We start from the raw sequence: 12,930 nt of genomic DNA, 5'->3' as shown, positions 1-12,930 counted from the left end.
CCAAGAGGAAACAGATTTAACATTGTCACAAGCTATAACTGGTCCAGGGTTAGGAATGAAGCACAGAAGACAAACAACACTGTGAAGAAACAGTCTTTTTTTTGGTGATGAAACAATCACATTCAGCACACATTACCCATGAAGTTAGCCTTGACAGGCAACTGCACACACTAGCAGCATATGTGTTACTAAAAATTGTTTCTTTCTAAGGTTCCTTACAGGAATTCATTTGTAGCACACCTGCTATATGATAACTAAGCAGTATTTATTATTTGATTTTTTTTTACTTTAACATCTTTTTTATAGTACCATAATTGCAAATATTATAATACCGTAATTACAAAATTACCTAAAATCAGAGAATGCTGAAAACGTGACTGAAAAATTCTCACAAAATTAATGAAAGTCTATCCATTTAAAACTCTCCATCTTTGGTACTGATTAGTGGACCAATACCAGGAGACACAAATATGCATAAGGAAAAAGGTTGCATAGACTGGACACTCCTGAATTTGTTGACAGAGGCCACAGATATGACAGTGTAGTAGAACAGAGCAGAATTTCTCACCTTTATGATGATTTGCTCCAGATGCTAATTTCCCCCACAGCGTTACAACAAATATTATTATTAGCAGTTTTCCTTTTGTTGCCTTCTGTAAGTATCTCTTATTCATCCTGAAAACAAAAATACACAAAATTAAGTGTTTTATATATTAAGACTTCTTTAAAAAACATTTTTCAACTTAATTTAAGGAGAATTCAGGATGTTTTTATAAGTGTCTGACTGACAACTCTTAAGCCTTAAATTCTGCTTAGCTGTGAATGAGGTACATCATATAGAATATCAGTATAACCTCCCTCCCTGGTTCAGCAGCATTTCTCCACCCTGGTCAGTACCAGGAGAACTGAACACCTCCACTTACCACATTTCTCTCAAGGCACACAAACAGCGCTCATAACCACAGCAGCTTCCAAAGCTGGCAAGAAGGATGAATCCACGCAGCTGTTCAGCAGGTTTTGATGAACAGAGCAGTTCCACTAGTGTGTCTGGGGTCAGTCATGGTCAGTGTGGTTCTATCTGACTGTATAGTGGAGTTTTTAACTTTTGGGATTGCAACTCTTTTTGGATTGCGCCCATGAGTCATAAGGTGGTAACTGATTTGAATAGACCTCCAGCACATGTACCAACCTTCCCACAGGGAAATGCTCTTAGGAGGGCATGAATGGTTTGGAAACATGGACTCAAACAGGGCAGATTCACTAGTCTCTTTCCTGTCTATCTTCGGGTAATGAAAAGATTTGATTTACTGCACCAAAGGAAATTGCACACACCTACCCTCATCTTGCTCAGTGATGTTTTCACTGTGACAGCAAGGCACCGTGGTGGTTCAAGCACAAGGTAACACATTTCTCAGCAACCACCTCCAAAGACAAAATACCCCTCCACCTGCCAAAAAGACAAGTTGAGGAATGTAGGCTCTACTGCTTAAGGATTACAGTTGTGCAGAGAGTAGCAAGAGGTATAATAATGAAACCTTCTCTCACTTTTCATTCTCTGTAGAAGAGGCCTAGATAGCTGGCTAAGAAACAGCTCTGCACGATGGTCGTGTTTCTGCTGATAGGTCAATAGGACAATGATGCCTATTTCAAATCACTTATACTAGAAAAGCTGCAAATTTGATCACTTGAACAAAATTACTGCTATTTTGTAGTGCCTGGAAGTACGCTGCCTTTCTGAGTAGAAAAAACTGCATCACTTCAGTACGGTTGCACATTTGTCTCCTTTTATGTTCGTAGGAAGCCCAAAGGAATTTAGGAGCATGTCTTTTGCTCTGTTCATGTACAACACTATCTTGGGCAACCACAACTCTATGAAAGGCAGACAGCTCTATACAGAATTAACCAATAGCCTGTTCAAAGTCCCAAACCTCTTTCCATTTCTTCAAAGCAACTCCTTTCCTCTGAGCAAATTGCTTTCGAGCAGAACACCACAAGCTGATAAGGCAACCCCCCAACGCGCCCCCCCCCCCCCCCCCAATCCCACAACTCCACTCATGATTTTCAGACCTGTAACCAGACTACTTCCCGCAAAACTGCCAATCTTGCTCTCCAGGAGATTGATGAGATCTTGTTAGCGCTTGTAGGTTTCCACACCAGGCTCTGTGTAACAAATCACTATGACCCAAATTAAGAACCCACTGAGAAGCGTACCAGACCCTTTTAAACCTGAATTCAAAGCACAGAACTCGGCGTCCTTTGATGGAAGTCACATATCTACAGTGTGTTTCCCAGAGGTTCAGATATCATATTTATCAGGGGGAAAGAGAGAGAAGTAGGCAAGTGCTACATCTAGGATGGTGGATGTGCCCCTGAAAGCCTGACTGATTAATAATCACAGTGGAGGTCACAGTGTGCTGTGAACCTCACCAAGTTCTGCCTTCTTGCACTGATTCCAGTGCCTTTGGAGTGTAAACTGCAAATTCATCATCAGCTCCAGGTTTACGAAGCACTCAAAGCTAAAGGGAAGTACATTATTTGTCACTGTAAATAAGAACAAAAAAATGAAACTGGAATGCACATTCAGCGTATGCTCTTTCACAGCTATCTCTGAACAGAATATGAATTGACTCTTTCACTCCTGGATTCTCACACTGCACCTGTTATGATGCTCGTGCCAAGTCATCCCTCATTAAAATCAGATCTTTCTTCCTCACCTACCCATCACTGCTCGAAACCCAGTGATACTTGCACCATTAAGCAAAGTTGAATCTATTGCAGTTCCTTCCTGTATTCTGCTGATGTCAGATTCACTCGCTGTGCCACAAGGCTGGCAGCAAATGCACAGCAGAAAATGCAAATACGTAAGGAAAAACAGTAGCAGTGGGGAGAAAGAGAGAAAACCAACCTATCTGCCTGTGAACAGCAGCCCCTCAGGGTAGGTGGCAGACTGAAGATACAAACCTCTGCCCACAGCCCAGCACACCAAAGAGGAATAAGCCAGCACTGACTAAAGAAGAGACTGTTGTGCAAAGTAAAGGAAGGGTTTCAGCTTTGACACAGAAAATCTGGGCTCAATGCCATTGCCAGGTTTTCCAATCATGAGAAAACAATACACCACTTCTGTACCACAAGCCTATTACACTATTCTGCATTACTTATTTGTGGTATTCACCTTTAGAAGGACAAAAATCATAACTTTGCTTATAGCAGTCCCATAATAAGCACAACCAGCAGAAAAGCCAGTGCAAGTAGAAGTTAGTTCTAGCTTGGGACTAATTGTTCAGAGGCCAGCAGCAGCAGTAAAAAAAAAAATATCTCCACAGGTAAAGCATTCATAACATATGGCAGCTCAAATAAGAAAAAGTTGGAAGATGATGTTAAGTTTCAAACTAATTATGCAGTATAACACTAGACATGCAGCTGTGTGCGCTGGCCGCTCACGACAGTCAGTCCAAGGACACGTGAGTGGCTGCGTAAGAACAAACAAGGTACGACGCACCCTGCTCCCAGCAGTCCTGCTTACACACATAAATGCCAGACTGTAGCAATGCACCGCTAGAAATAAAAATGAAGGGTCTGTAGTCCAAGAAATTCTGGGAGCTGGGATGGATGCACCTCATCAGCAAAGTATGCAAACAGCTAGATAACAGGGAGAAGCCATGAGATATGCTCAGTATCTGAGTGCATGCGTTATCACCTGGACTCAGAAACTGTGATGCTGGTTATTTTTTGTGCATTTACACTGAGAAGACACTGGAACTAGACAGTGTTTGACCTCAGCTCTGAAACGTAACTATTAGCCTCTTGCAACCCTGATCCATGACAAGTGCATCCAGGAAATAAAATTACTGTACTGTTACTACACTAACGTAACAGGTTGTGTTAAACAGAACAAATGAGCTCTGAAATGAGGTCTACTTTTACTAGAGGTGATGCAGAGCTCCACAGACAAACTATAGCTGTTAACCTGAATGCTTTTCTCTGTGAGACATTTTCCTTTTCTATTTACCTTCCTTTCTGCAGAACTTCTCCCTCACTGTGATCCTTACAGCCTTCAGTAATGCCACATAAGCCAAAGGTGATCAAAACCGAGAACAGCCATGCTACAAGAGATGCCTACATTTGAAAATCAATTTTACACAAAAATACGAAGTTTATGCCTAACAAAAAATTACTTCAGTTTCTGTGTCAAACATATTGGAAATAACCTCGGGGAGCTCTCAGCACTTTCACACACAAGAAGACACGAAAGGCTGCCATGTTTGAGTTCATTTTCCAACGTGCTTCAAGGCAAGAAAAGGGAAAGATAGCTTCTTTTGTCATTCCAGGGACACATTCAAGATAAAACATAAAAGATGTCACACATATAAATCAAGCACGCAGTGGCTGAGCATGAGAGGACTCTGATGTGACTGTACCTAACACCATAACATAATTAATAAATTCACACAATTTGTAACTTTTGCTTTGTAAGATTCTTTTTCCCTGAAGCACACTCCGTAAGACCATCACCAGTCTGGCATCAAGGACTCTAGAACAGACTGTTCTAGTGATTAGTGACAAAAATAGGTTAAAGATTACAGGATTTTTTTATCAGGGTGGAACCTCTGAATCTTGCAGAGAATCTTCACAAACTGCTGTCAGCCAAAATCCTTCTCCCTGGCCACCGTGGCTCATCAGAAGCACACTGTGAATACACTAATAAGTTGCACCTGTCTGTCAGCCCGCTTCCAACAGATGTGGCCCAAGTATTCAGCTGTACTGAAACTACCATGCACAGAGGTGTATCTTCAATTTCACTGCAGCAATGTAGCATTCATAAGCTTCTGAGTTTCTACTTTCTTCCTTCTTTGCTTCTGGGCTTGAGATCAGCCACCTTGCCAACAGTTCAGAAATAGAGGAGAACCACATGGGAATTACCTTACATTGTACGGCCAGTGCTAAATTGCCTTGCTTTCCTATTTTAAGTGAAGTGTAACCTCATGTAATCTTTATTGTTGAGGAGAAAAAAATGTAAGGAAATACAGCTCTCATTCTTCCCTTAACAGCTTATACACAAAAATCTCATCTGTTTCCTAGAAGTAACAGCATTTTTTCTCTGTTGCTCCTTTTCTTTCTTTTCTTTACAAACATAAGCTTCTGTGAAGCTGTTCAAAATTCATTCATTCCTGCTTTACATATGTAGAAACTTTCAGTGCCAGTAAGATCCATTTGTCTTCCGCAAATACATATACCCTGTGAATGCAAGTGTTCATAAAAATAGGCATAAGCCTATTTCTCTACTGAATCCTCACGAAATGTTTAAGAGACAAAAACCTGATAGAAAATTAGTCCCACATTCTCTTGCTTTTCCTTTTATGACAAATATTATATTTGCTGCTTTAGAGAAATGTTAAACGAGCAGGAGAGATCACTTCTGACCCCAAGTCTCTTGTACAGAAATAATGCAGCCATTTACATTATTTTCCATACTGTGTTGAATCTTACATTATTTATTAGTTTTGTTAGTTTCTACATCCCAGGCAGTGCAGGTATTTGCAGTTTTATTTAGCCTTTCTTGTGTAACCCAATGCAGATTTAAAAATGCCCCTCTGGTGGATAAAGTCACATTGTAAAAGTAACACCAATGTGACCCCCATGTGTTTGCATATATATAAATTCCCTCTATGACATTCCTGTCATGTTTGCTCAGTGAACAAGTAATTTGCCACTCTCATTACTTCAGGTACAAAGTAGCTTGTGAAAATCAATCTTCTTTCTGCTTCATACATCACAGCCTGTAACAGACACAAAGTGCATTCTGATTCTGAAATGAAGCTGGGGGAAAAATTCAGACCTGTTCTCATAAGCTACTTTCTTTGATCTAGGTGGGCAAGGAAAGCAAGAGAATAGGCATTTAGCCTAGCAAAGCATGCAGGTCTTACGTGGGAGTCACATGGGACATCTCTGTGTGCAAAGCAAAAGGGGTGGCATTTGTTCGTTTTTTTTCCAAAAGTTGTTGTTTACCAGTGTGGAGCTTTTAATAGCAGAACAAGTAGCCCTAAACAGCTTAGCCTCGTTATTGAGAAATATTTGCAAATAGTTAAAGCATTGTTGGCAGATCAATACAGAAGGCTGTCAGTGTTACTTTCAGCTGAAGTGTACCAGTGGAAGGTTGAAGAATTTTAGGCTTAATGCCTTAAGGGCTTTTGAAAGGCTACTGTGCTAAGACTTAAGACACTGAGGCAAATAAATTCTTCTTCCCAAAAATACTTAAGCATATGATTGACATGCATGCCCATACTTGTCTTATTTAAATCAATGTGACTTAAGCACATAGTTAAATTTAAGCACATACTTTCCCAGACAGAGATGTACATACACAGCATGAGTTCTTGAAAAATGATTATCCAGTAAACTTTTAAAGGAAGAGACAATTTCAAGCAAAGAAAATATCTCAACTATCTGAAAAATAAAAAGTTATGGAATATATGAAAATATGCAATAAAACAAAAAAACATTTTTCTTTAAATGCTGCAATTAGTTTCCCAGTAGTGGGAAGCTCGAGACAGATGCACATACAGGTAATTACATTTGCCGACGGTATCTCAAAGCACTTGGATGTGAAATTTACATATATATTATTGTTTCCAAAATCTGATAAGCATGGACGCTTAAATTGCCAGAGGTATAAAATGCTTTAGCCACCTAGCTGTGTGCCACCTCACAGCTAGAAACCCTGCGAGATTATAGGGAAAACTTTTTTTCTTCTGAAATGGTATGTATGGTTGTGATGATATTGCCTTGAAAACTCAAATGATACTGATGAATGGCCCTCTCTCTATACTATCAGCGTTAATCTCCCCTGCTTGCAGATTAACACCAGCTCCTTGTAGACACAATTGATTGCAATTTTCACCTTCATTAATTTTCAGATGCAACACCTAACTGAAAGCAATAAAGAAAGCAATGAAAAAGTAAACAAGAAATGCACTGTCCTCCTAGCCAGCTTCAAATCAAACAATACGGATGTATTTAACTCTATATATTAAATTTTTTTCTGAGTCATTTCATCAGGATGAGCAAAAGATTGTTCACCTGGTCAATATTGATGCTGACACATTACTAAGTACACAGAAAGAAGATGTTATTAATTTTTGTGGGGTTACGTTCTATACTCCTGTGTATTATGAAAATATAAAACTAACAGTAATAATCTAACATTAGACGCGCACATGCCATTCATTGTGTTTTTAAGTGCCAACATGAAACTTTACAGAACATTTAAGCATCCAAGATATTTTAATATCTTTAATTTGCCCAATGATGTCCTACACCCTTGCAAAATAAGGTCTCACAGTAAAGTGTTCAGTATGAGAAGGTACTTAGGCTCCAATTCACATCATTTTCTCTGATATTATTATGCGACTTTAAACTCTTTTTCTCCCAGTTTCTGTGCTTAAGGAAGCTTTAATTTGTAGGGGGTACTATCTCTTCATCTAATCATCATGGCAGTAGTATTTGCTTATATCTTACCTGTGATCCTCTTGCAGATGGTTATTTAAATTTTCTTTATTCATATCTCACTAACCAATCAAAAGTTTAAGTGAAAAAAAAAAAAGGATAACAGTTCAATGGGCTTTGAACAAAATGTCTCACTGAGACCTGAATCACCAGGTATACTGTGATTTCATAAAGGCCATTGCAGTGGCAGAGATAAGCCTCCAAATCTATCAAGGCAGAGAAAGTATCAAATATTAATGGCAAATGGCAACTGAAGTGCCTATATTTAAAATCAAGGACGAAAATGATCTGGGCAAGTGTAAACCTATTAGTCTGACCTCTTCAGTTTGCAAGAGCTTAGAACAGGCTTTGAGGAAAAAGATAAATTAAAGACAGAGAAGTAAATAGAACATGGGATAAAATGTAGCAGTGTTACCAAGGGTAGATGGTGCCAGACTAACCTGACAGCTTTTTTGATACGATAAGTGATTTTCCAGACAAAGAAATGAAGTAGATATAATTTGTCTGGATTTAGATAAAGCATTTCCTACAGTGTCACTCCGGAACTTACACACTAAGCCAACAACTTTGTGGATTACTACAAGAATTGAAAGGTGGATCCAGGCATGTAACAGCAAGTAGTACTGAAATGGAGTATCGGGGACTAATAGCATTTCTGCTACAAGTTGGGAATTCATCATTTGAAACTACACATGTAAAAAACAACCGGTTTATTTTAGTTAATCACCAAGAGCACATCAATATCAATGTGACATGAGATGGCTGTGAAAAAAAGAAAATCCTATAAATTACTAAATTATATATTTCAAATAAAAACACCAAAGGACAAGTATGAATGTTCTTAAACTATCATTCAGAATAATTGATATAATTCTGGCCAACAATCTTCACAAAAGAAAAACTGAACCCACAAAACATATGGGTACAGTCTTCTATGATGGTCACAGGAATTAAGGCTCTGCCACAGGAGGAGTTTCCATGAGCTTAGCTTGTAGAGCAAAGCAAAGGCTGAAAGGAAACAGAGAAATCAAGGGAAGAGAAAAAACACAGTGAGGGCAAGAAACATATCCGTAAGAAATGGATGAGATGCTACCTGGCCAGCAGGCAGGATCAGGATGCTCAGCTCAGTGACTCAGGAGGTCTGTTTTGATTCCTTTTTGTACATTAGTACAGGAAGTCAAGTGCTAGTTTTTTTCACAAAGGAAACTATAAGCAAGTGCTTTCCAAGTGCATTAGCATAGTACTTTTTTCCAAGCCATTTCATTCTCCTCAAAAAAACCCAAAACTCACAGCATTTCTCTCTGTGATAACCTATGTGAAAAAAAACTCTGAGGCTCCTCACTAACGACCTGAACCCATGCTGGGCTCCATGCAAAAGTTGGCCATGCTGATGCACATCTAATTAAGATGACTATTCCTCCTTATTTTTCAACATCTTCAAGGCATAACTGCCATCTCTCTGTCACAAAATTTAGAGATGACCCAAAAAGACACAGTACTGTATTGGTGGACTATTCAGCACTAAAATCGCTTTTTGACTAACTTCATTGAATTAAAGTCATATTGTTGAACATATGCTATGATTAAGACTCCCTCACTTTTTTTAGAACTCACCCTCTTTTCTATCACACTTGCTTTGAATTGAAAATGTTCTTATTGTCATCCCAGTTTTAACATTGACATCATGGAAACATAAAAGTGGCAAGCATCACAATTGTCAAGATATGAAGGAGTCTTCCATAAGTCGAAATGTAGAAAACAAAAACTATGTACTTTCAAAATTATTATGCCTTTTAAGATAAAAAAGAAGAAAAAATACCATTAGAAGTATTCCAATAGGTGAATACATGAATTTATTTTTTTCTGTTATTATTAAATCCATTTCAAGTGACTACCATCTTAAACATAATGTCTTTCAAGCAATACTGGAGGACTAATTCTGGGATTATTACATGGATGTAAGAATATGGATGAAGTGCTATGGTTATAGTGCATGATCCTGCTGGACCTGAAATTTAGTATGTTCACAGGAACCCATCAGATTCTACTGCATGACTCCCTAATGAAAGTTAAATTTTGTTCTTCCAAAGAATTCTTCTGGAAAATAACATTGTGACAGACCTCTGCAGATAAACAGGGAAGCAAGACTCAGACTTAAGTTCCCTCCTGCTATTTTCATGACAATTATATCTGTCAGTAGGCATAGTAGCACTTCTGACAAATAATAGGTAGATCTGAGCCCAATCTATGTTTTATACCTGACTCACACATTTTAGACCACACTTGAAGGCAAGGGTTCAAGTGTAAATAAAAAATGACAGCTTGTTCAAATCACAGAAAACTATGAAGCTTGCTTGTGTAATGACCAAAACAGCTCTAAGAGCTGACATAACACACTAGGAAGACAGGAGAGTTGTCGAGTGGGAGTAAACCTAGTTGAAATACAGTCAGAACACATTTCTCCACTCTTCTAATGTCAAATCCTAGCACATGCTCATTCATCACAGCCACCGTAGGCACCACTTCCACAGAAAAAAAGGAGTGAGACCAAAGTTAGACCAGGCTTTTCCAAAATATGGATCTGGTACATAATGAACATTTCTATTCCTGAGCTAGTGCATAGGAAAAGACTTGAGAGATGTTAAAGAAAGGAAGCTAGGCTTCACAAACAACCTTCAGCTACCAGCTGGAAGTAGAACAAGAAGACTAGCAGATAATCCAGGCACAGAGCATTGTACACAGCAGAGGTATGCCCACATAGACACAGAAGAAAAATCTGAATTTTTCACTTACTTGTAGAAAGGTACAGCACCTTTTCTGTCTATGCACAAGATTTCATCAAATATTGGTGGTTTTTTGGTCCTGACATGCTACCTAATCTGTCACATAGACTATAACAACTAATGGTGTCTTGAGATTCATGCTATATGCCACACAATTTTGAAGTCTCCTCTCAGTCTCTGTTTCCTCACCAGGGGTCTGAAACAGTAAGAAATTATTAACAACCGGCTCATACTGGAAAAGATTCAGAGTATCCCTGTGACGGTTTGCTAGGAATGTGTAGACCAGGGGTCCTCAAACTACAGCCTGTAGACTGGATACATCCCCCCAGGGTCCTTAATCTGACCCCTGATATTTACAGAACCACACCGCACACCGCACCACACCGCAGCACCCTGCACCACACCACCCCACCCCGGCAGTTGGGGGGGGAACCAAGCAGCCGCAGATGGTGTGGTGTGGTGTGGTGTGGTGTGGTCTTTGGAGGAAGGAGAAACAGCACAGCCAGTAGAATCTGACCAAAGGTAAAAACCTTGTTGCAACCTATTAGTCTGTATGTGCTGTGATAATTGGCACCCTTTGTGCGGCTGAGTTGGACTCTGACTACAACAACTGGTGCCCAATATAGCTGAGACAAGTGGGAGAACCTGCAACCCATAATAGACACTGTGAAAGGTGAGCTATTGATGACTAATTGATATGCAATATTTGTTGTCCATCTTAACTTAAATTGTAACTGGAATGGATTCAAGTCAGGTCAGGATTTGTTTAATGATGGCTGAAGGATCTAAATAGCACCTAGTCTTCCGTGAAAACTCAAATCAATTTCCCAGCCCCTTTTCAAATATCCTCTTTTGAAGGGTTCTAGCAGCTATATAACAGCCATACTGACCACGCAATGCTGAGTTTCATCTTAGTGTACGTCTGGAAACAATGCACTCATTTTGGCATGTACTATACCAGCCTTGTAATGGCATTTTAATACGGTCAGGAGCTCATTAAATAGCCAGTCACAACCTGCACTTCCTAAAAGTCTATACCCAGCTTCCTGTTGCATGATATGTAACTTGGGATTAGCCAGTAGCGCACAACAGGAGGGTGAATGACAAAACAAATCAATAAATAGTGTTCTGCTCCTCTAGTTCCCTGAATCAGAGATTCTTACAAGATGCATTTCTGTTAGCATTTCAGTTTGGAGCTGGACTTTTCAAACAAATTTTTGAGTTGTCACCATTTACTATGATCTGGATCACAGTATGGAATGATACTGGAGGGCACGATATGAATCCCTTTTAGATCGAAACAAAGCAGATGAGCCTGAGAGTGTACCTAATGCACTCAAACAGTTTGGGGGATAAAAACAGCCTCCTCCGCTAAATGAATATAATGTGGACATCATGCCCTCAGCAACAACAGTTGGGGTCTAAAAAATCTGTAGGGATAAACTATTTGCTAATGTAGATGCAGCCCTACAATCTAATGAGGAAGGACATCATTATTATCATTATTTTATACTTGGATAAAATGCCCTTTTGGTTGTGACTGATCTGAAAAGCATTTTCAGATCTTCAGCAAACCACATTGGCATGTTGAAAGGGACCTGTCACCCAGGATGATCTCAGACAAGTTCTGATCCACGTTTTAGGGCCATTATTCCTACTGAACCACCACAGCAAAGGGAAGGACAGCTTGTGCACCAAAATCAGGGAACAGCTACCTGCAGTACATCCCCCTAATTTAGAGCATAGATTGCAGAATAAATTACTTCAAATTGCTCAGTGAACTGATCCATTTTGCGAAACAGCAAAGCCCTTGTCTTTCAATGCAGAAAATTAAAGACAAGAGCTCTGCTGTCTTTTCTGACACTGAGTACTACCTAATCTACAAGCAACACTACTGTCAAAGGAAAGTACAACTCATTGTAAAACTGTCAAACTGGATACTTTACTGGCTCCATACCTGCCATTTGCAGGCAATGGATTATTGACAGTTTTACCCTGAGTGTGGTAGCCAAGCTACCAATAACCACAATTTTAAGATGTGTAAGTTGACCTCTTTAGGTGAACAACAGAAAATGATGGGCCAAAAGGGAAAGCCTAAGAAATTACTGACTGGAAGTGAGCCATGCCCTGGCCAGCAAGGACCTGCCCTGCTCACCCCACTATATCCCCCAGCCCAGGGGGAAGGCACTGCCTTCATGTTGCATCAGCAGACAGGGCTTGAGGTAAAGACCAAGCCCAAGTACATTTCAGCTGACTTACTAAAAAAAAAGGTCATATTAATACTTAAATTAAAATTCTTTTATTCCAGCCTAGCAATTTAAAGTATCCTTAAATTAGAAGTTTATTAGAGTAAATTAAATCTGACTCAAGAGGGTTTTTTGTCCCCTAATACAGATTGGGCCAAGAAAATCCTCAGATGTTACCATATTTACAACAGGATTAACGGCCTCTTAACAAATTCTGCATTTGCATTCTTAAGCATACTCAGTGAAACAAAAAATTTGTTTGCTTTCATTTGTATTTCATTATTAAAGAGGGTTGTGTCATTATAATTTCATAAGAATTGCATTAACAGCACCAGTATTAGACACAAGGATGTTCAGGGTTCCATGCATCTTGTTTCAAAAGGGGTTACAGCCTGTGC

General features: G+C 39.3%; 1 protein-coding gene across 2 annotated transcripts in view; it reads right to left on the bottom strand.

Annotated features, from left to right (window-relative positions):
* TAFA2 (TAFA chemokine like family member 2) overlaps positions 1-12,930 on the bottom strand; it is a 191,793-nt gene that overhangs the window by 55,480 nt on the left and 123,383 nt on the right. For both annotated transcript variants that reach the window (XR_005104598.1, XM_037390186.1), the window contains exon 2: positions 569-675. Coding sequence is in view for 1 of the 2 variants with exons in the window: in XM_037390186.1 (XP_037246083.1) it covers positions 569-674 (106 nt within the window). In the remaining variant the exon portion in view is untranslated. The remainder of the gene's footprint in view (positions 1-568; positions 676-12,930) is intronic.

This window comes from Falco rusticolus, chromosome 5 (genome assembly GCF_015220075.1).
Source record: "Falco rusticolus isolate bFalRus1 chromosome 5, bFalRus1.pri, whole genome shotgun sequence".
In the NCBI taxonomy this organism is placed as follows: Eukaryota; Metazoa; Chordata; class Aves; order Falconiformes; family Falconidae; genus Falco; species Falco rusticolus.
This window is presented reverse-complemented; position numbering and strand designations above follow the sequence as displayed.